At 41.5% G+C, this 24,841-nt stretch overlaps 2 protein-coding genes across 9 annotated transcripts in view; one reads left to right on the forward strand and one right to left on the reverse strand.

The window, feature by feature from the left end:
• The window catches only part of MYH11 (myosin heavy chain 11), a 91,345-nt gene extending 90,348 nt beyond the window's left edge, over positions 1-997 (forward strand). For both annotated transcript variants that reach the window (XM_016196244.2, XM_087815641.1), the window contains one exon: positions 809-997. In XM_016196244.2, coding sequence (XP_016051730.2) covers positions 809-941 — 133 coding nt within the window. In that variant the 3' untranslated portion in view covers positions 942-997. The remainder of the gene's footprint in view (positions 1-808) is intronic.
• Positions 998-2,304: 1,307 nt separating this feature from the next.
• Positions 2,305-24,841, reverse strand: part of NDE1 (nudE neurodevelopment protein 1) — a 35,779-nt gene continuing 13,242 nt past the window's right edge. For 5 of the 7 annotated variants that reach the window (XM_016196245.2, XM_016196248.2, XM_016196247.2 and 2 more), the window contains exons 4-9: positions 20,633-20,781; positions 8,477-8,613; positions 7,124-7,303; positions 5,755-5,846; positions 4,351-4,502; positions 2,305-3,549 (exon numbers count right to left, since the gene is read on the reverse strand). In XM_016196245.2, the coding sequence (XP_016051731.1) occupies positions 3,456-3,549; positions 4,351-4,502; positions 5,755-5,846; positions 7,124-7,303; positions 8,477-8,613; positions 20,633-20,781 (804 nt within the window). In that variant the 3' untranslated portion in view covers positions 2,305-3,455. Of the gene's footprint in view, positions 3,677-4,350; positions 4,503-5,754; positions 5,847-7,123; positions 7,304-8,476; positions 8,614-20,632; positions 20,782-24,841 lie in introns of all 7 variants that reach the window. The other 2 variants (XM_016196251.2, XM_016196252.2) reach the window with 2 other exon arrangements.

The raw sequence follows: 24,841 nt of genomic DNA on the forward strand, positions 1-24,841 counted from the left end.
TGAAGGTTACATGCAGGTGGAGCTGACTTCTCCTCCTCCTGCCTGCCCTGCCCTCCTAGCAAAGCCTCACTTTAGGTGACCAGGGTCACCTGAGGGTGATGCAGGTGGTAACTCAAGGCATCAGGCAGGATGGAGATGGGAACGGTAAGGACAGAAAGGGGCATCCTACCAGCTAGAGCTAAAATATACCTTGGAGTAACATCTTTGACTAATTTTTCTAACAAGTATTCATTGAGCACCCATTATAAGCCAATAACAGTGGCTGTCATGGTGAGCAAAACACAGATGAGATCCCCACCCTGGGGGAACTCAGCCCAAGAATTCCGCTCCACAAAAGCTGGGCACCGAGTTGCCTTTAACCAGAAAGCAACCTCCTGGCATCCATACAATGACCTCTTTCCCTCTCAGCACTGCCCTTAACATTCATTTCCACCTTCTTCCCATTGAAAACCTAAAATCCTTCCCCCTTTTTCCCCTCTGAAGGCAAGGCGCAGAATGAGAACATGCCATTTCTCCTCCATACCTACCCCATGAGGTATGAATAAACCCCTGGGGATGTGGTCACCGCAGATGACCAGAATCCCGTGGGCCAGGCACTTTTTTTAAAGCTAATAGTCCTGCTTTGAAGAACCTACTACTTTCTCCCCATTCCAGCTATTCAAATGTAACCATACCTTGAAAAAGTCAAGACTTACAGACTTCAACCTCAACATTTGTGTCTCGTTTGAGTTTGTTTTTTGCCCCTTCTAAAATCTCTTACAGCCTTTAGTTTCTGTACTAAAGAAACATGTTTTCTTAAAACCCACAGGCGAGGAAACGAGACCTCTTTTGTTCCCTCTAGAAGGTCTGGAGGACGCAGAGTTATTGAAAACGCGGATGGTTCAGATGAGGAAGTGGATGCTCGAGATGCAGACTTCAATGGAACCAAAGCCAGTGAATAGACAATTTGCCGAAAACAAAACACCCAGTGGGCTCTGCTTAGCACTGTCTAAATCCATTTTCAAATTCCAAACATCACAGACACCCCTCACAGTGAACATAAAAAACACTGCCCTGTGCTTGGGGCATCATCGATTTACATTTTGAATCATGTACCAAATGAGAAAAACCAACAGGAGACACAGACACACCCACTCCCCCATCAAGGAATTGTGCAGAGGTTTTGAGTTTTTAGAAAAGTAGATCCACGGTAACTTAATCACCGGCAACTTAGTTTACATAAAATGGGGAGAAAGTCACCAAAATGGGTGCCACTGCCCCCCCACTCCCAAGCCATTCCCTGTGTACCCTTCTAACATCGTGAGTAGGACGTGTTTGAGAATTCTTTCCCCGTCCTGTTTAGCACACCTCAGATGCACAGTTCACCGAGACCAAGTGCCTTCCGTAGCCACCTGATTTAAAAAGGAGACACTGCTCGAATGGACAAGAGCAGGAATGTTACACTGTTTTATATGCACCCCGATTGTATTTAAGGACACCCTCACTAATAAATAAAAGGTTATAAATCACTAGAATGTCACTGGCTTTTCTGTTGTCTTCTACAGAGTGAAAGAATGGGGGGGGGGGGTAGTTCTCCTTTAATCTTGACAATGACCCTAGTGGAGAAACAGGCCTAAGGAGGTGAAATAAATTGCACAAGCTCCTACCTGGCAAAAAGAACAGATGCAAAATGAGTCTCTGCAAGGGGCTTCTCTAGCCAAGAGGTAGACAGCTCAAGACTCAGGGAGGAACATGACCAGGAAGAACATCTTTATCCATCAAAACCAGTACACGTGTAATGTGACGAATACAAGATTTCCTTGAATTTTTAAGTTAAAACACAAACGACTTTGCCCAACCGGGGTTGACAAACTTTGTAAAGACCAGAGAGTAAATACTTTAGTTTATATATGGTCTCTGTCACAGATTGTTTTTTTTTAAACAACCCTTTAAAAAGGGCCTTAAAAGACCAGGCCATGGGCCCTTTCCTTCCTCAGCTTGAGTGCTCTGGACAGAGACTCCTTGCAAAGTTTCATTTGACACAAATGATTCCATGCACTGACTCGGTGGGCTCAAACAGATTTGAGAAAAGAGTAAATATGGAAACCGAGAAGACTGCTGAATGACTAAATGCTAATATACCCTGAACAACACACACGTATCCCAAGTGCAGTTCTAAGGAGCTGATTTGAAGGGAAATATTTAAAAAGCAGGTTTTTTCATATTTAGTTACTTGGTTAAAAGACAAGTTCTTCACCACCACACGAGCAAACACAAAAGCACAAACAAAGCAGCATTTACTGATCACCACACACTAGTTGAAAATTAGTTTCTCTTGATTTTATTCTTTTAAAAAAATAAAAGTACATCTTTTACCAATACAAGTTAGAATGTTTCTAGGTTAACGAACCAGGCACTGAAGTTTAATTCTCTGCTGAATTTCAGTAGCACTTGAAAAGTTCTATTTTCAAATCAAGAATATTTTTGCTGTTCTTTTGGAAAAATAACTTAGTAACAAAAGGAAGGTTGTTGAACTTCACACATGTTCCTGAATTCATGTCTTCTTTTTATCTGTGACCAAAAGTGTGAGAGCAGTTCATAAGCAGCAGAGATAAGCATGTACGCCGTCCACGTTGAAAATCCTGTGCGCATTTCTTCTTTGACAAGGAAGCGTCAATAATAATCCTGGTGGTGGTTTAATCTTATTTGAAGGTCACCCTGATTATTTCATTATGGCCTTCAATGAAATCCTATTCTTAAAGGCTGTATTTCCAAAGCCACTCCACCCCAATGACCTTGAGAGTCCTGAAGCAGAGGTCACCCCCAAGCCAGGGATGAGATGCAGGACAAATAAGGGTTGGGACATATCTGAAGAGGACAGATTTTCCACTGACCCAGTCCACACAAAATATACTCTGAAACTCAAGCTCACCTCTGAAAGCTTCAACGAGACAAATTAAAAAGTGTGGGAGGTACACCACACCAGTTTTAATAAGCACATGCCTAGTCTACTCTCCACTCCCAGAGGTGACTTCAGTGAGCCAATCCTTGCTGTGCCATGCAGTGTTGGGGGACGTTGTTCTGGAAGACAGCTCCAGCTGAATGGGGCTAGGGTGGGCTCAGATCCTCCTTGTAAGGCATCTCTGGGTGTTAAAAACACCTCAAGACCAATCAGGACTTGGATCAGCTCAAAATGATGGAGTGGCCTTAGCACTCGCACTTCAGAGCCCTTTCCAGATGGTCCAGTTTGTCCCTGTCCATCTGCAACACACCAACAAGGAGGCTGGGGATTATAAGACGACATTTCACAGGGTCAACCACCAGGGGCCACAGGCGATGGCCTCAGTCACTAGCTAGTGTAACCTGCTTGCCCATATTCCTCTAACTACCTTAGAAAAACAAAAACCTAGTGTGAAGAGGGGAAGAAAGGTAACACCTCCCGCACAGACACCAGTGGCTTCACTTCTGTGGATTTCCTAAAGCAACAGCTTGACTACACCCTGGGCTGACGGCAGCGATGGTGAGGACAGATTTGAAGGCAGCTTCCCAAACTCCAGGCGTTTTCCCGACCTTCAGACAGAGCAAACCAAATTAAGCGGACATTACAGCTGCTACGATTGACTAGCATCGGGGACCATAGTTATAAGAGTGAATATCAAGAGTCAGGAGCAGTGTCACTGCGTCTCAATGTTCTCTCCTGTGAAATGAAGAAAAGGACACTGGCTGTCTAACTCTCACATTCCCAAGGCCACACAAGAAGCCCAGGTACAGATGACCCTCTAAAAACACCCATTTCTAAAGTTCTGGAAGTTATGTGCATGCCACAGAGAACGATTCTTCATTTCCTGTCATCTGTCTGCCAGGGGCCCACAAGACTGTGGCTTGGGGTCCAGTAAGATGGTGGCACATCTTAGAAAGTTACTGAAGCTGGAAGCTGCCCTGATATTCTTCAGGCAAGAAAATATATGAAGCCATTAGAGGTCAGATTTGTTTTCCAATCCAGTGACTGGCTTCAGGATTCTAGTCTGGCTGGCCTGTTTCCAGAAGGTTCTAAAGATTTATTTTAAAAAGAAAAAACAAAAAGACAAAACCCTCTTCTGGAGGAAGCAGAGCAGTGTTAGAAGCTCAAGTCCCAACAAGTGATTTATACAGGACATTCTCTCAGTGTGACCAGGAGTGGGGCTGCAGAATCTGATAATAAAGACGAGCCTCTCCTTGGCCATTTGCCCAAACAGAAGATACCACCTAACTCTGTCTCCAGGGACAGGGGTAGAGGATCAGGTTCACTGACATAATCCTACAACTTTTAAAAAATGGCTTTCAGTCAGGGGTTAGAGGCTCCCACCTAGAGTGACAGTAAAAGGTACTGACCCTTTATCACCCAGAGGCACGCTGGTGCTGCTTGGCCGTCTGTCGCTGCCATCTCTGTTCTTGCTCGCCCACCCGGAGGTGGGGCCACCTGTCCGGTTTGGGGACTGCTCGTACACGAAGTTCCGGCAGGATGCAAGTTTGGACTCCAGTGCCTGGAGGGAAATATGCTTTCATTTCTCAAGTTAAAGACAAGAATTCATCTCTCTTACTGGAGCCTATATGCAGACAGTAACCTAAAACAGTGTGTTGTGCGCTGGAATTCCCAAGTGGGGCCCAAAGGAATCCAATGCACCCCCAACTTAGACCCACTAGCCTAAGATATTTAGCTGATTCCTGGAAAATCACTAACCCTACCAATTATCCAACTCTGCCTATGGGAAATATGAAATCAATTTTGGGGGTCATTTCCTTTTGTTTGTCTTGCTAAGTTTGAACAAAGACTTTGCCTGGCTGCAAACAGACCCCCACAAAAACCAAGAGCGCACTGAGACCATCCCCAGGCTTCTCTATACTCTAACTGTGCAAAGTATTAAAACAGAGACCCATTTATATAATAGAAAACTAGACAATCAAAAGACCATAGTAAAAACATAAGAAAGGAGTTTCGAGCTCCTATTAAGTTGCTGCTCTGAATACATGCATTCTGATTGACAACAGACTGGCAGGAGTTAAATTTGTGGCCTTTGGAGCATCATTTTTAAAAATAAAAGGAACAACTACAAAGAATATCTATGTTCTTTCTTTTTTTTAAAATATATCTTTATTGATTTCAGTGAGAGGAAGGGAAAGGGAGAGAGATAGAAACATCAATGATGAGTCATTGATCAGCTGCTTCCTACATGTCACCTACTGGAGATTAAGCCCACAACCCAGGCATGTGCCCTGACTGGGAATCAAACTGTGATCTTCTGGATCACAGGTCAATGCTCAACTGCTGAGCCACGCCAGCTGGGCCCTATGTTATTTCTTAAGCACAAAAGAATTCTTCCCTGTAATTAATATAAAACCTATAAAGTTCCCTGCCCTAGCCTTTCAAGATATTCTTTCTTTAACTCCCTGGAAAATAAAGAGAAGGCAATTTTCAAATGTTTCTCAGCTTTCTTCAAATTAAGGAAAAAGAATCATAGACACCACCTGAACTTCCCAAATTCCAAGGAAAAATGGTACAGGGAAAGAAAGATCTACCCAGGGATCAAAGAGATGACCTAGAGTCAGGGCTCTGGGTGTTTGTCCATAACAATACCACAGAAGTTCCTATGATTCTAAAGGACATGACAGACCCAAAGCAACACCTAGAACTCATGAACTCTCTGTTAAAGGGGAAAGGAACTGGTAAGGTAATCCCTCACACATATCCTGAAGGCAAGAAGCCACAGCAAACCCCAGGGAGCCAATGAGTCTTACCCCTACTTTCCGCAGCAGGTCTCCCACGATGTTGAGGGCTGATATCCGGGCCGCAGGCGTGAGAGGGGTCCCACCCATGGAGTCGTCCAGACCTGGGTGTGCAAAAGGCAGCACACGTAACATCAACCCACAGTCTTAAGTCTGTGAGCATCTCTAAATGCAAAACCCCAGGGGTAGGTGAGGGAGGCTACTCTTGCCTTGGATTCTAGACACCCCCCGTTTCATTCAATAGGTTGTTAACTGTCTCCCACAGTAAGAATTTATTTGATGACCAACCTTTAGCAGCCTTACAATGACTATATTAAATACTTATCTCTACATGTTATTCTTTTATAACAAAATGAGCACGAGCCCTCCTGAAGTCCCATGAATTCCACATAGCAATTCAACACGAAGAGCCTCTGAGCCAACCACACTTGTAAGGTTTCTATTCTACACAGGCTCTCTTCTCAAAGCAGGACCCAGGGACCAGCAGCACAGGATCACTTGGATACTTGCCAGAAACGCATCTCAGGCCCCGCCCAGACCTGCTGAATCTGAGGTGCATTTAACAAGATGCCCAGCCAACTCATGTGCCTACTAAAGTGTGGAAAACACTGCTCTAGACTATGATTCTGAAATCATATCCTTTATGCTAAAGAATAAGGCAGGATATAGTAAGCCCTGGATCCAGTCTGCCTGGGCTTGAATCCCAACTCTGCCATTCACCAGCTGCATAATAAGACCCTCAACTCAGGGCCTCAGTCTCCTTCATCAAACAAGCATAGCACTTTCTATCTGTACCTTGGGCCTGTGGTGAGAATTCAGTGAGGTCATATATATATATATGAAGCACTTTAAGCAGAGTGACTGGCATATGCTAAACACTCAATAATTGTCTATTATTATTTGCTATTAAGTGACGCTTAAGAATCTCACAGTCAGCAGAGGGGCTGGGGTGAAAACTCAAACTCCTCATTTTTACAACACAGCACAGGTTACACTGGCTCCATTTCTGGTTGGATATACTGCTGGACCACAAAATGCTTTTTATTTGGTTACAGAAATTTTAAATTTGGGAGAGTTCATATTCAACAAGAGAACTTCTGGCTTCCTGTGAATGGAAATGTCTGCTAATGCTAGGCCCAACTTCCTGTGGTAGGAGCAGAGCCCCCTCATTTTCCAGTTCACCACAGACTCCACTGTTCTCTATTGCCTCACACCCGAGACCCTTTTCACTTGCCTCAATGCTCTGCCCTGTGAGCATCCCAGTTTGCTCTCTGCTGTCTAGCCCAGTCCAATTTCTCTCTCACCCAGGACCCATGCCAGGTTCTCACCCAGGAAAGGTTTGTGAAGCAAAGAAAGTCCTCCCAACCTCCATTCCCCTTACCACGTCTGAACGTCCCCGGTGTGGTTAAGCTAGAGCTGGGTCCCCGATGAACCACGGGAGTGGATGGCACCGAGCCAGTGGCCTGCACAGCTGTGTCTGTCTTTTCAGCTGCCACTGAGCTTGGCATGGGGGTCCTGGGTTTCTCCTGCTTTTGCTGTACAGCCAATTCTTGCCGCAAATCTGGGCCAGGAAAAGGATTCCGATTAAGTCCTTGTTTTGGGTGATGGGGCTGGGGGAGGGGAAGGGATCAGCAGTTGACATTGGTCAAGGAAAAGCAGTATCAGGGTGAGAAACCCCAGGTAGAAACTCTGAATGACATGAAGCCCACAGGATACTGCCTAGCAGGCTTATAAAACTACATGATTTTTCTTTTGAGTATAAACAAAAAGGTTTAAAAAAATTTAACTATGGCAATGATACCCTAATACTTTTGTTTCAAAAAAATTCCAGTGTGGCAGGGTACGTAGAACACTAAGTGAAAAAATACGCTTCCCAACCCATCCCCAAATGCCCCTCCCTCACTCATAGTGACTATAACACGGAGACCTTTCCAATCCTTTTTCTCTGAACTTTCATACATACAATTTATAGTGTATGTATATATATATATATTAAGCATCTGAGTAATGAGTAATTTTTATTTAGCATAAACAGAAACATACATCTACTGTCTATGACTTACTCTCCTCCCCTCAGTGGTATGTCCTAATAATTGTTCTAAGACCATGTTTATATTTATACCTTGTTTTAACAATTGTTTTACATTCCACAAAATAAGTCTATGTAATCCATTTAACCACACTTCCTTACTGATGGACATTTAGGAACAACTACCTTTTAAACCCGAATTTTTCTTTTTAATCCCCCTTCCACATTATAAACTAAATGCTATAAACAATTAATTGGGATTTTTTTTAAAAAATCTCTTATACATCCAACTTGGATGATACACTAATGTCTTATTACAGTTTGAAAGCTCTACCTCTGGAATTGCCAACCTCCAAAGAGCAAATATATCAGCTGCCATCAAGTTACAAAAATAATGGGCTAGCTGGCAATTACATCAACAGGAATTTTCCCCCACGAAACTCTTGTGCTCCTCCTGAGCATAAAGCTGGTGGTGGGTTTAAATACCCACAAGGGGTCTTTCTAGTCTGGACATCTGACCATTCTTAGCAAGGGGTGGGAACCAAGGCTAGAGCTTGCTCAGAGTGGTCCCACACGCTCTGACCAGACAGCCTATGTGCCAAGTAGGGCGCAGATTTCCAGCAAAGGTAACACCAGGCAGTGCTCTCAGGTAGGGAGGGGGCAATGCTGGTGAGGGCACGTGAAACAAAGCCCAGGCCTCCTGACCTCTGGCTTCATCCTTCAGTCGCTGAACAGATTCTAGGAGATTCTCCTTCTCATCAAGCTCGCTCTCCAGGAAGGCATTTCTTTCAATGGCTTGATTCAAGCGCTGCTCAAAGTCTTCGAGAGACATGATCGTGGCCCTGGGGAAGAGAAAAGCAAAGTTGTCCAAGAGAACAAGCAGTGACATTCATCTGGTGCCTACACACTGGGAGATGAGAAGGGTGAGACACATGAGGGCATGAGTCCCAGCACTGGCAGTTCCTAGATACCACAGACCTGAGTAAGCCAAGCACTTAACCTTCTGGGACCCAGCTCTTCACCTGCAGAATGGGCTGTCTTAGCTCATGAGGTGCATGAGGCTGTCCTGAGGCTAAAATGAGATAACGTCCATACAAAACTTAGCAGTGAGCCTAAGTAGGACCAGTTGATTGCCAACAGGTCCATCTTCTCTTGGAGACTCGCACCACCAACAGTATTCAGAATATCCTACACAATGTAATCACATGCATTTAAACAGGTAGAAGAGACCATCTTTAATTTCTTAGTTACCGTAAAAAGTTTCAAAGTTCAAAATGCTCAACCCCAGCCCAGCTGGTCTGTTAACCACTTCTTGTGAACAGTGTACACATTTCACTGGAATGCTGTGTTATAGGCACTGAAAAGTGCTGTAATAAAGAAATCTGTTAACTCTGAGGCAGAGAAAAGGTAGCTTACACAGACTGTTTCCTCTCATGCAAAGTGGGGATAGTAACAGTGCCTCCACAGAGGCCTGGGGTGGGGACAAGTAGAGTAATACAGGAAGCATGCAACAGATGTTTCACATGTAAGTGCTCAATAAATGTCAGCAATTTTTATTACTGACCCCATGTTTGTCTCCAGAGACCTTTAACATCCTGCTCATTGTGTCTCATGGTGATTAGAAGCGTATGTTGGGAGTGGAAACCATGAGTTAACACCTGGCCCTTGCACAAAGGACTAGCTATGTGTCCTTGGGTAACTTAATGTCTCTGGCCCTCTGGGCCTTCAACAGCAAAGTAGGACTGACTCACTGATTATTCAACATATCCTACTATGTCCAGATGAAGTCATATTAATACCTACCCTCAAAGGGTATTAAGAGGTAAATAAGTTAAAGTTACCAAAAATGCGTTAATAAAAACAACAAAGGGATACTATTTAGGAGTATAACACTGGAATCAGTTAAAATGACCCTAAGGCTGACATGTCAAACAACAAAAAAGATAAAATACACATGAAAATTCATGATAAAGGTGCCATCATAATCATTGAGGAAATATGGCTAGTTCAATTCTAGGTTTGAGGACTACTGGGTAAGTACCTGGAAAAAATTAATGTTGGATCCATACCTCATACTGTACCCCCAGATAAATTACACCTAGATCAGAAATTTAAACTCAGTATTTAGACAAAATCTGCTACTAGCTTCTGGAATGCAAGAGAACTGAAAACCAACTTCAGAGATACTTGTAGCATTCCTAAACCTGTGTGGATCAATGATCATGAGATTGTATGTAATCAGTGTTGGTAACACCAGCAAGGCACAGCACTTAAATTTACTGCTACTATGTGAGTATTTACTTTCAACTAAAGGTAAGCATCCTAGTTATAACCTCAGTAAAAACAGCTTTATATGCCTTATATATTGAAATTCTGTCAAATGATGTATAAAAAATATTTTTTATTATTATAAGAGTAAAATGCAATACATAATGACTGTGAAAGCTATTAATCTCATGTACAGTTATTGAGAACTTTAAAATAGTTAAATAGGAAAATAGAGTTTTAGTAAATATGAATAGTAAGATACACATTTGTTAGATAACTGAGAACTTGTCCCTTTTGAGTCAATAAATGCTTTTAAAGTCTATGTATTACTTCATGCCCATCAGAATGGCCTCTCTCTAAAAAACAGAAAATAACAAGTGTTGGTGAAGATGCAGAAAAGCTGGAACATTTGTTCACTGCTGGTGAGAATGTATGAACAGTCACTATGGAAAATAGTATGGAGGTTCCTTAAAAAGTAAAAAATAGAATGACCATATAATCAAGCAATCATACATCCAGGTATACATCCAAGAGAATTGAAAGCAGAATCTCAAAAGAGATATTTGTACAATCATGTTCATACCAGCATTATTCACTACAGCCATTCCTCTTAGAAGACTTACTCAGACTCACTTTCTCTGAGCTCCAATGTTGGGGCATCAGCTCAAAGGGTGCCAGGGACATATGGGAGGAACTGAATTATCTGGCACCAGGGCAAGAGCTCGAGGGGTAGTTTTCTCCCAGACAGAAGTGCTGGCAGAGGCCACTTGTCCTTTGTTGAGCCCTCCCGACAGAGCCATATCTGAGTATCCATCAACCTAGCTATCACTGCTTGCCCCGCCCTGGTGATTCCCTGAGACCTCACCCAACCCAACTTTGGGGCCTACCCAAGCTGTCTCCAGTGGCTTTCCCATACGATTGGCCTGTCTTGGCTCATGCTTCAGACTTTTCTAAAATGTCTCAAACAAGCAGTATATAGCCTCAGCATGACCAGTACCTCTTGCTAAGTGACCCCAGGCCTGGCACTAGCGGCAGCCAGCCTTGCTTCACAACTAGGCCTCTCCTGGACAACTCCAAGCTCAGCACAAGTAGCAGCCATCTGCAGATCACTTTGTAGAGTTCATGCCAGGAGGCCTCAGGCAGAATACAGGCAGTGACTGACCTTGGCCTGCACCTCCCGGGAGGCCTCAGACCCATCGCACCCGGTGGACAACTTCAGACCATATATAGAAGTACCACCCAACCACCTCCACAAGCCAAATACTCAAGGGGAAAACTCAGACAGCACCAGAGCCCTGCCCAAGAAGCCCTGCTCCATAGGGGTGGGCGCCTGCACAGCTGTTCCTCCATGGTGGGCACAGCTAGTCCTTGTAGCTGATCGGTTTGGGGGCAAATCCCTTCCATTGATGTGCCAACAGCAATCAAAGTTCAACTACAACAGGAGGTTGTACACAGCCCTGGGGGCGAGGTGGATGGGGCACACCTGGAGTTCCCAGCTTGGGTGAACAGAAAGGCTGCGCCACTGGACCCTACAGGACACCTATTACATTTGGCTACTCTACTATGCCTGGGAGGTGCAGCAGCTCTACCTAAAACATAGAAAGAAACATGGAGAAGCTGCCAAAATGAGGAGACAAAGAAACATGGCCCAAATGAAAGAACCAAACAAAACTCCAGAGAAAGAACTGAACAAGATGGAGATAAGCAAAATACTAGATGCAGAGTTCAAAACACTAGTTATGAGGATGCTCAATGAACTTAATGAGAACTTCAACAGCATAAAAAGGACATGGACCTGGCTAGTGTGGGTCAGTGGTTAGAGTGCTTTCCCATGCACTGAAGGGTTGAGGGTTTGATTTCTGGTTAGGGCACATACCCATGTTGTGGGTTCAATCCCTGGTCAGGGAATGTGTGTGAGGCAACCAACTGATGCTTCTCCCTCACATCGATATTTCTCTCTCTGTCTCCCTCTCCCTTCCTCTCTTTCTAGAATCAATGAAAAGGCATATCCTCAGGTGAGGATTTAAAAAAAAAAAAAGTAAATAGAAATCATAAAAAAAGGTCAAAGAAACCATAAAAAAGAACCAGTCAGAAATGAAGGCTACACTAACTGAAATGAAGAATAATTTACAGGGAATCAACAGTAGAGTAGATAAAGCCAAGAATCAAATCAGTGATTTGCAATATAAGAAAGCAAAAACCACCCAATCAGAACAGCCAAAAGAAATAAGAATCTGAAAAAATAAGGAGACTCGTCCTAGCTGGTTTGGCTCAGTGGTTCGAGTGTTGGCCTATGGACTGAACAGTCCAGGGTTCGATTCTGGCCAAGGGCACATACTTCGGTTGCAGGCTCGGCCCCAGTTGGGGTGCGAGTGGGAGGCAACCATTCAACATGTCTCTCTCTGATGTTTCTCTCTTTCTCTTTCCCTTTCACTCTCTCTGAAAAAGCAATGGAGAAAATATCCTCGAGCAAGGATTAAAAAAAGCTTCTGGGACAAATTCAAGTGTACCAACATTCACATCATGGGTGTACCAGAAGAAGAGGAGGGAGAGCAAGAAATTGAAAAAATAATGACAGAAAACTTCCCTAACCTGATGAAGGAAACAGACATACAAGTCCAAGAAGTACAGAGAGTCCAAAACAAGATGAACCCAGAGAGGCTCACACCAAGACACATCATAATTAAAAAGCAAAAGGTTAAAGACAGAATCTTATAAGCAGCAAGACAAAAGTTACCTACAAGGGAGCTCCCATAAGACTATCAGCTGATTTCTTAAAAAAAACTTTGCAGGCCAGTTTGCAGGCCAGAGGGGTTGATAAGAAATATTCATAGTGATGAAAAGCAAGGGCCCACAACCAAGATTACTCTACCCAGCAAAACTTTCATTTAGAATCAAAGGACACATAAAGAGCTTCCCAGACAAGGAAAAGCTAAAGAAGTTCATCACCACCAAACCAGTATTACATGAAGTGCTAAAGGGTCTTCTTTAAGAAGAGCCCGGTTGGCATGGCTCAGTGGCTAAGCGTTAACCTATGAACCAGGAGGTGACAGTTCGATTCCCAGTCAGGGCACATGTCTGACTTTGGGGCTCAGTCCCCAGTACGGGGCATGCAGGAGGCAGCTATCAATGACTCTCTCATCATTGATGTTTCTCTCTCTCTCTCCATCTTCCTTCCTCTCTTTGAAATCAATAAAAACATATTTGGGGGGGAAAAGAAAAAATATGAATAAAATGGCAATAAATATGTATAACAACAACTGAATTTAAAAAAACAAAATGAACAGGAAGAGCAGAGACAAACTCATACAGAGAACATTTTGATGGTTGCTAGACGGGAGGAGGGTTAGGGGAATGGGTAAAAAAGGTAAAGGGATGATAGTTACAGAATAGTCACAGATACGTAAAGTACAGCACAGGGCATATATAGTCAGTAATATTCTAATAAGTATGTATGATGTCAGATAGGTATGAAATATATCAGGATGATTAGTTATATAATGTCTAGTCACTGGAGTACACCTGAAACTAACTAACTTAATAGTGTATGTCATTAAGGAATAAAAAGAAAAATAGGAAAAGAAGGTAAAGAAAACATAAAAATACCACTAAAAGAAAACATGGGCTAATTGCTCTATAACATTAGAACACAGAAGGCCCTTCTAACTATGACTGACTAATAAATTTGACTACAAAGAAATCAAATAACTTTTTTTTTTTAACATATCTGTATTGATTTCAGAGAGAGGAAAGGAGAGGGAGAGAGAGATAGAAGCATCACTGAGGAGAGAGTCATTGATCAAACCCGCAACTGGGCATGTGCGCTGACCGGGAATTGAACCCAGATCGCCTGGATCCTAGGTTGACGCTTAACCGCTGAGCCACGCCCGGCCGGGCTCAAATAACTTTTGACAGTAACATACAGTAGATAAACCTGGAAGACAAATGGCAAACTCCAAATATTTTCTTTCCATACCACAAATAAAGATCTCCTAGAAACTGATGAAAAAAACCCCAAACCAACCAACAATCCAACTTAAAAACAGGCAAAAATAAACAGAGTTCACAGAAAAAGAAATAAAACAGCTCTTAAGTATAAGAAAAGGAACTCAAGGTAACTCACTTCAGAAATGTACCTATTTGCTGCCTATCAAGCTGGCAGAAATCCAAAGTCTGAAAACCCTGCCCGGCCGGGCATGGCTCAGTGGTTGAGCGTCGACCTAGGATCCAGGCAATCAGGGTTCGATTCCCGATCAGGGCACATGCCCAGGTTGCGGGCTTGATCAATGACTCTCTCATCATTGATGTTTCTCTCTCCCTCCCTCCCTCTCCTCTCTCTGAAATCAATAAAGATGTATTTAAAAAAAAAGAAAAGAAAACCCTCTGTTAGTGAAGCTATGTGGAAAATATGGACTTACATACATAGCTGTGGGAAATGTAAATTGGTATAACCATTATATAGAGAGCTGAGTAATAACTATAAAGAGCACATATGCCCATGACTGGCCTAGCAATTTCACTTCTGGGAACTTATTCTATAGATATACACATCTGTGAAAGCAATACTACCATTCATTACAGCAATACTTATCTCTGCACAAGAATGGAAATGAAACAGATATGTATTACACATACAATGCCAACCATACAATAGAGTATTATGCACTTGGGAGGAAAAAGAACAAAGAATACTCTGAGTCCCAATACAGAAAGATCTCCAAGGTTTATTGTTATGTGGAAAAAAAGCAAGATGTACAACAATGTGTATAAAATGCTCTTTTGTGGGGGAAAAGGGGGGGGGATAATACAAATTTCTATTTTTATTTGGTTGCATTTGCAAAAAAGTCTACTCCTATGTATGTTACTTTTGAACCACACGAATGTATAATCTCTTCCTTTTAGACTGCATTATAAGTCCCCATTCTTCACTCTCCCTACATCCACACCCTTGCTTTGGCCTCACTATGGGTGGAATGTACCTTCCCACCACTTGACATGGCTTGGCCATGTGACTTGCTTTGATCAGTGATATAGAGTGGGATAAATGGTATGCCAGTGGCTTGCCAGAGATCAGAACATACTATAAAGCGACAGTAATCAAGACATTATGATGTTGGTATAGTAATTCACAAATTATACATTGGCCCAAAATAGAGAATCCCAAATTAGATCCCAGGATACATGAGAGGTTAACATTAAACAGAGCTGACTTCAATTCAGTGGAAAAAAAGAGTATTTAGCTTACCTCAAGAAACAAGAAAACGCTCAAATAAACAATCTAACTTTACACCTTAAAGGAACTAGAAAAATAGCAAAGCCCAAAGTTAGAAGGAAGAAAATATAAAAATCAGATAAAAAATAAATGAAATAGACACTAAAAAGACAGTAGAAAATCAATGAAACTAAGAGCAAGTTATCTGAAAAGATAAACAAAATTGATAAGCCTTTAGCTAGACTAACCAAGAAATAAAGAGAGGTCTCAAACAAAATTAAAAATGAAAGAAGTTACAACTGATAGAAATACAAAGAATTATAAAAAACTACTACAAACAATTCTATACCAACAAATTGGACAACTTAGAAGAAATGGATCACTTTCTAGAAATGTACAATTTTCCAAGAATGAATCAGAAGATACAAAGTCTGAATAGACTTATTCCTAGTAAGACTAAATCAGCAATCAAAAGCCTCCAAACAAACAGTCCTAGGCCAAAGACCTTCACAGGTGATTTCTACCAAACATTCAAAGAAGATTTAATACCCATCCTTCTTAAACTCTTCCAAAAAATTGAAGAGGAGGGAAAGCTTCCAAACTTATTTTATGAGGCCAGCATTACCCTAATACCAAATGGAGACAAGGATGGCACACAAAAATATTATATGAGAATATCCTTAATAAACATACATGCAAAAATCCTCAAAAAACATTAGCAAACCACATTCAACAATATGTTTAAAAGGTCCATACACCATGATCAAGTGGGAGCTATTCCTGGGAGGGCAAAAATGGTTCAACATCTCCAAATCAATCAACATGATACACCACCTTAACGAAATGAAGGAAAAAAATCATAAGATCATCTCAATAGATGCAGAAAAAGCATCTGACAAAATTCAACATCTATTTATGATAAAACTCTCAACAAAGTGGGTACAGAGGAAACTTACCTCAACAAAACCCACAGTTCATACTTAATGGTGAAAAGCTGAAAGCTTTTTAAGATCAGGAACAAAACAAGGATGCCCACTCTTGCCATTTTTTTCCAACATAGTATTGGAAGTCCTAGCCACAGCAACCAAATTGGAAAAGAAAAAGTATAATTCTCACTATTTGCAGACAACATGATACTACACAGAACCACACCGGCTAGGGGTAACATGATACTATAGAGAGAGAACCCAAAAGAATCCACACAAAAACTATCAGAACTAGTAAATGAATTCAGTAAAGTTGCAGGATACAAAATCAATAAACAGAAATCTGTGGCATTTCTATACACAATAACAAACCATCAGAAAGAGAAATTAAGAAAACAATCTCATTTACAATTAATTGCATCAGAAAGAATAAAATACCTAAGAATAAATTAAACCAAGGAGGTGAAAAAGCTATATACACTGAATGCTATAAGACACTGATGAAATAGAATGAGACACAAATAAATGAAAAGATATTCCTTGCTCATGGATTGGAATATTGTTAAAATGTCCATACTACCCATAGCAATCTACAGATTCAACCCAACCCCTATCAAAATTCCAATTGCATTTTCCACAGAACTAGAACAAATAATCCTAAAATTTGTTGAAATCACAAAAGATAGCAAATAGCCAAAGCAATCTTGAGAAAGAAGAGCAACGCTGGAAGTATTACGCTATCTGACTTCAAACTATACTACAAGGCTATAGTAATCAAAACACTATGGTACTGTCATAAAAATAGACATATAGATCAATGGAACAGAAACAAATCCATACCTGTATGGTCAATTAATCTATGGCAAAAGAGGCAAGAATATACAATGGGGTAAAGACAATCTCTCTTCAATAAATGCTGTTGGGAAAACTGGACAAATACATGCAAAAGAATGAAATTTGATCACTTTCTTACACCATGCACAAGGATAAACTCAGAGTGGATTAAAAACTTAAATTTAAGACCTAAAATCATAAAACTCCTAAAAGAAAACATAGGCAGTAAATTCTTTGACATCACTCTTAGCAATATTTTTTTGATGTCTTTTCAAGGAAGGGAAACAAAAATAAATAAACAAATAAATAGGATTACACCAAACTAAAAAGTTCTTGCACAGTGAAGGAAACCATCAACAAAACGATAAGACTCCCTACTGAATGGGAAAAGACATTCTCCAATAATACATCAGATAAGAGGTTAATATCTCAAATATATAAGAAACTCATACATCAAAAAAACACCCAATCCCATTAAAAAATGGGCAGAAGATCTGAATAGACATTTCTCCAAAAAGGACATTCAGATGGCCAATAGACACATGAAAGGATGCTCAACATCACTAATCGTCAGGGAAATGCAAATTAAAACCACAATGAGATTATCACCTCACACCTATCAGAATGGCTATCATAAATAAATCAACAAATAAGTGTGAGCAAGGATGTGGAGAAAAGGAAACCCTCGTGCACTGTTGGTGGGATTGTAAAATGTTGCAGCCACATGGAAAACAGTAATGAGGTTCCTCAAAATATTAAAAATAAAATTACCATATAACCCAACAATTCCACTTGTGGGTATTTATGCAAAGAAATCCAAAACACTAAGTCAAAAAGATATATGCACCCCTATAATTCACTGCAGCATTATTTACAATAGCCAAGATATGGAAGCAACCTAAGTGTCCATCAATAGAAGAAGGGATAAAAAAGATACAGAGAACAAATTGATGGTTGCCTCATGGGAGGGGGTTGGGGGGATGGGTGAAAAAGAAGAAGGTATTAAGAAGTACAAATTACCAGTTATAAAATACAGGGATGTAAAGCACAGCAAAAGGAATACAGTCACTATTTTAATAACTATGTGTAGTGTCAGATGGGTACTAGAATTATTAGGACGATGGATCTTCATTAGCTATATAAATGACTAATCACTATGCTGCACACCTGAAACTAATATTGTATGTCAACTGTAATTGAAAAATTTAAAGATTAATGTATACTAAGAGGATAAAACATTTGAAATAAAATTAACACTATGAAATGTACTACTGCTTTGTTATATTTATTTTGGTGTTTATAGGTTTATTTTCTGAAGAACATGATGCCATTGGCGATCCAAAGCCAAAGAAAATGTGGAAGGACATCAATCATTAAAATCCATTTTAAGGTTGGAATTATCTAATCTGTTCATCTTCAGTCATTAAAGTGATTTGGTATCTGCCAGATATGTTTCCTTTGGTGCTCAATAAACCAAACACAATCTTGATAATATGATTAATTAGTGCAGTAGTGCTTTGTCTTTGCATATACTTCAAGGCACTTTTTATGTATTTAATTAGCAGATAACTGAGGAAAAACTAGGATTTGTACAGCCATGGGCATAACATTTTAGCACTGGCACCTTGAAGCACAATTATGTTCTTTTACAAAATGTCCCATGGAACTGCTATCAGATGTAATTTGTTGGATGAACCTCATCCACGCAAGTATATATTTGTATTCATGAACTCACATAATGGGCAAAGAGTTTCTAGAGACCTGGAGCAAAGCCATGCAGGACTAGCCATGAAGAGTAACATAAATGTGTACTTGAACTAATGATGTATGTTTCCTCTACAGTCACTTAGAACCTCACTCCTCTGCTTAATTTACATGCTTATAATTAGAAAATCCATGAGTGGACAAATATACTGTGACACACATCCAGACAATGCAATATTATTAGTGCTAAAGAGAAATGAGCTATGAAAAGGCAGGGAAGAACCTTAAACACATGTTACTAAATGAAAGAAACCCTTACAAAAGGCTAGATCCTCTTTAATTAGAACTATATCACATTCTGGTAAAGGCAAAACTATGGAGACAGTAAAAAGATCAGTGGTTAAGAAAGGTCAGGGGGAGGGAGGGATGAATTAGCAGATCACAGAGGACTCTTAGGGCAGTGAAATTATTCTGTATAATACCACAGTGAAGGATGCATGTCATCATATATTTGTCCAAACCCACAGAATGTACAACACCAAGAGTAAACCCTAATTCAAAGTATGGACTTTGGGTGATGATAATGTGTCAATGTAGGTTCACTGATTGTAATAAATGTACCATTCTGGTGGTAGATGTTCAGAGTTGAGAAGGTTGTACATGTATGGGAACAGGGGATATACAGAAACTCACTGTACTTTTCTCTTAATATTGCTATAAACCTAAAACTGCTTTTACAAAAAGAATTTAGAAAAAAATTAAGAGTGGAGGGGGTTAATGGGGGGAAAATAGGAGACATCTGTAATATTTTCAACAATAAAGATAAATTTTTAAAAAAAGAGAAAAAAAGTTTAAGGCAAATGAAAGACATTTTCAGATAAACCCAAACTAGGAGAGTTCATCAGCAGCAGATGTGCACTATAAGAATCCTAAGAGAAGTTCTCCAAGCTGAAGAGAAATGATACCAAAGGGAAAACTCACAGCCAGGGATAAACCAGAAACGGAGATAAATATAAAAGCCTATCTTTTTACCCTCTTAATTTCTTTAAAATACACTTTGCTTTTTAAAGCAAAAATTGTAACAACGTGTTGTGGAATCCATAGCATCTGTAAACGTAATAATAGCTAATACAACCACAGCATAAAGTTTGAGGAAGGTAAGTGAAATTGGAAGGCTGAGAGGTTGTTGCATTTTTATCTGAAGTGGTACAATATTAACTAAGTAGATTGAAAAGTTCAGCATGTATATGTGAGCCCTAAATAAATCACCAAAAAATAATGCAAGAAACTGTGGGGGCAGTGCAAAGGCTCCATATCTTCACAGGCATGTGGGTTCCATGAATATATGCATTTGTCCAAACTACTGGAACTGTGCACTTAAGATCTACAAATGGCACTGTAATTTTTACCTAAATTTTTTAAAAAGTGTTTTCTTAAAAAAAACAGCACCTGGTTCAGCATAGTTATTAAATAAGTAGTTACTACTCTTACTATTCTGCTAACAACAGAATATCACTTTAAGAAATACTGTTCTTTGAACATGCTTCTTTCCTTCCTACCTTAGGGCCTTATTTATCACAAGCTAGTCCTTCTGCCTGGAACATCCTCACCTCCCACTCTTCCCCTGGATGAGGCCTATCCAACCCCTCATTCTTCGCCTCCATGGCATTTCCTCTGGAAGCCTTGCCAGACATTCTCTCGCCAAAGGCCAAATTAAGATATCCTGTCATTTGTCCCTACAGCATCCCAAACTACTGCTGTAATTAAGTTGCGCTTATTTGCCTCTGAGACTGTGAGATCCATAAGGGCACTGGCTTGGTTTGACTCACTGCTGAATTCTCTATACCCAGCACAGTGCCTGGGTCCCAAGTGCTGGAGGCAAAAAGCAGAGACCAAAAGCTTCAAGACCTGACGTACCGTTTTGCTCTTTCCAGATCATCATTTGCTTGCTCCAGCTCTCGGATATATTTCTGCAGTTGATCTTTAATTGCCTTTGTCTGGGCTAGGTCATCCTCTAAGGCGGAGATCTGCCGGTAGCCTTCAGAATGCTGTGTTTCAAACTTCTCCTGAATGACAAAATTGACACTGAATGAACAATTTAGGACTTTTGATAAACTCTTTTTATCTCCCCCTTCCCTGTCACCTCAAAATACTGAAGGTTAATCCTGGAACGTATGTACTCCTGTTGTAGTGGACACATTTTTAGCCACTGAGCATCCATTCCCCCCTCTCCACAGCCTGCCAGCACCCTGATTTCTTTAGGGGGTTTATCTCTGTCATTACAGGGTCTTCATGGGATCACCCTCCCATCACACTCACTGAAGAAGCTTTAGCCTTCCTCTCCCACCCTCCCGCCACAAGGGAAAAGCCTCATTGCAGTCCATAGGACTGTTTCTCCACAGGTGTGGACTCTTAAAACAAGTGACAGAAGAGGGCAGGAACAGCGGACTTCCTGTCTCCCCGGCTCCCTGAGCATTTGGTAGCTTGCCTCCTCCCAAACCTGGTCCTTGCAGCTGCTGGGTGTCAAGAAGCACCCAAATATCTTCAAAGCAATCATTTTGCTCAAGGTGTCCACAGCCATAGAAAGCCACATAAACCTCTCCAAGCCTCACCCGAGAGTAATATGAATCCACGTCACATGACATCACTGGATCACAAAGAGAACATCAGGGATCACAATGACTTTGGTTGCATGTGCCACAAAATAAGAGCAGGACATTGTGTACTTAGTATGACCACTGTTCTGACTTTGTGATCCAGGACACTTCCCCTGCAGCATGGGGGAGTCAGAAGGAACTTCTGGACCTCTGGGAGAGGGAAGAAAGGAAGGGAGGGAGGGAGGGAGGGAGGGAGGGAGGGAGGGAAGGAAGGAACAAAGAGGAAAAAAACCTGTTATGAATTATGAGAGGAAGCTTAGTGTTTTCCGAGGCAAGGAATGGCCCAGATGACTTCTCAATGATCTGTTGTTGCCCAATTGTAGCAGCTAACGTTTATCATTTACTCTGTGGCCACCTCTGGGCTCAGTAGGCTAATTACATTGCCTCATTTTAATGCCACTTCAGAGATGTGGGGACCATGGCTCAGTTACTTAATTAGAAGAAAGTCAAGATCCAACCTGGGCCACCTGGGCTTATGCTCTTAAAAACAACTATGCTAAACTGCCCTCACCATAATCCAAGTGATATACGTACGTGTCAATCTCTCTCCCTCCTCCTTTCCTTCCTTCCTTCCTTCCTTTCCTTCCTTCCTCCCTCCCTCTCCCCCTCTTCACCAAACACCCTTACTATCTTCCCTTCATCCAAAACATGAAAGAAAACACATCCCAAAGGACAGGCCCAAGGTCTAATTAGTCAAAAAAAAAACAAAAAAAACAAAAGAAAAAAAAAAAAAAACAGGCAAACTCCTTTCTTTTCTTTACCTAGTTGAGTAAACAAAGCTGTTGCTAGAATGACGTAATGGTGCCTAGCCCAGAGAGGCGTGGAGAGCCGTTGTGAAGAGGAACACCCACAGAACAAGCAGATTATTTACGGGGTGAGGACAGGGAGGGCATTCCACATTCTGAGCCTGCTGGGTCCCCTCTGATACTCCATTTCCTGGCCGTGAGCAGAGAGAGGAGGCTGTGAGCAGAGGAAGTATCTCCACTGAGGCATGCAGGGGCACACCAGGCCCCCTACACAGCGAATTCCCAGGTGTGGCTCTGATGGCCTCACACCCTTTAGGTGGGCGCATCTCCACATAAAACGAGAGAGTGCAGGATCCTAGGTTATTAACCTAAATTCAAATTCAGGTTCTCAGAGGATGCAGTTAACGAGCTTCTCCACCAGCACAGAGATTCAAAGGACGTCCTTTGAACTTGTGGACATGAAAAGCTGTTGCTGAAATGTTGTGCTTGCATTTGGGGCTAATTATAATGAGCTGTCAGCTGATGGAGGCATCAATAGACGCTCTGTTTGATCCCTTGCAGGCTTTTTTATTCAACTTGTGATGAATAAGCCAGTTGTCAAGAAGTCTGATTCAGTTGACTACATTCCTCTTAAGTGACAAATATGGGCTAGTAGTGGCACTTCTTTATTCCAAGGTATATTCTATTTCTTCCTCTGCTCTATGCTCTGAGTCTCACGGATCTGTCATGTGGGTGTAATGAAGGTCTTCTGCAGGCTCAAGGGCTCAGTTTTGAAGCTGTTAATTACTTAGTAATAGCTTGATATTTATTCAGCATCCATGAAGGGCCTCCTTCCCTCTCCAAACTATCAGCCACACATACCACTGATCTGCCTTCCTTAGTTTTCCATCCCCAAGTTCCTTTCAATTTAAGAACTATGATTCCTCTGTGCCTATGGCAGGGGCCAGGCTGTTAATAAAATGAAGTGGACCAGGTGTAGGAATAAAGAAAGTGACACTTAACCCTGTGTTGGAGGTGGTGGTGGGAGCAGCAGTGGGGACTGGGGTGAACTGAGAATGCTTGCTCTGTCCAAGCAACCACTACTTGGCTTTTTGCTGGCATGGAACAATGCAGGCCTGGTGTGGCGAGATCTGCCAGTGTTCAAAGGAAATCAGAATTCCAGGTTTTTATTGCCTCACAACTTTGAATGTTGATATTAAAAATATAAATTTTACTTTCAAAATAAACTGTAAACAAACCCTGAACTCTTACTAATAGCATATTGAAGTATTTACAGGGAAGTGTATAGTATAGATGTCTGCAATTCACTCTGATATTCATCAAAACATAAGATGGATGGATGGGTATTAATAAAAAGTATGGCAAAGATTACTCATAGAGTTTGGGTGGTGGATATACAGGTGTTTACTGGAAAATTTTTTCAATCTTGCTATGTGCTTGAAAACCTTCATGATAAAATGGTGAATAAAAACCACTAAAGGCTAAGCAAACAGCATCTATGGGCCAGAATGATCCATAGATAGCCAATTTGGGCTCTGTGGTCTACAGCATGAAAGTGTGAACTGCACTGCTCAGCTTCCAAGGTCTCTGGGGTCTTTCCTCTGTCCTTCCCCATCTCTTGATCCCCAATTCATTAATTTTTTATTTTTATTAATTCTCACCCAAGGATATTTTTTCCACTGATGTTTTAGAGAGAAGGAGGGGGAGGAGGAGAGAGAGGGGCAGAGAGAGAGAGAGAGAGAGAAATTGATGTGAGACACACATCAATTGGTTGCCTCCTGCACTCGCCCTGACCAAGGCCAGTCATCAAACCTACAACCCATCGAACCTACAACCCTTTGGTACCGGGGCCAACACTCTAACCATTGAGCAACACTGTCCAGGGTCCCAATGCTATTTTTGGTCTCACTTTTTCCCATGTACCAGTAAAGCCAGGACTCCCAAAGTCTACCTGACACTCACTTCTTGTTCATGTCTGTGGCAGGTCCAGATTATCAATCCCTGGGCACCTGGCTACACACACACACACACACCATCTTCAAACACTAGCTTAAGTCACTCCTAGGTGCCTTCATGAAGCTATCTCCAACCTACGCAGATCTTTCTCTCTCAGGAGGATCTCATGATCAGTCCTATGTAACTGAGCATCATTTCCAGAAGTGCTTCCTGGTGTTAAATTTGTCTTCCCCAAGAAGCTATAAGAGGGTGAATAGCATATCTCCTTCCATCACACCTAGCCCTAGCACATGCTGCAGGGCCTGGGCTCTTTCCCACAGCAGCTCGTCAAAATTTACATGGAGAGCTTTATTAAGAAAAAATTTTAAGAAAGATATACAGATATGCCAGGGCCCCAACCAGACTTACTAAGAACAGGAATCTCAGGGTGTGGTTGGGCTTGGGCCTGTCTGATGTTTATGAAGCTGGCCAGGTGATCTGCCTGGCATCCAGGGCTATGAGCCACAGTCTCCAGGGCAGAGCGTTATACTTAGTGATCATGTGCTAAGCCCTTTAAAATGTCCAAACGACAGTCTTTCCCCTTTAGAGAAGTGCTTCTCCAGATACTTAGCCATGTCTGAAGATATTTTTGGCTATCACACATGGGGGAAAGGGTGCTACTGGCATGTAGTGGGTGGAGAACCAGATTCTGTTAAACATCCTACAATGCAAAACTTAGCCCTCACAATGAAGAATTATCTGGCCTCAAATGTCAACAGTGCCCAGGT

This window comes from Miniopterus natalensis, chromosome 3 (assembly GCF_054644295.1).
Source record: "Miniopterus natalensis isolate mMinNat1 chromosome 3, mMinNat1.hap1, whole genome shotgun sequence".
In the NCBI taxonomy this organism is placed as follows: Eukaryota; Metazoa; Chordata; class Mammalia; order Chiroptera; family Miniopteridae; genus Miniopterus; species Miniopterus natalensis.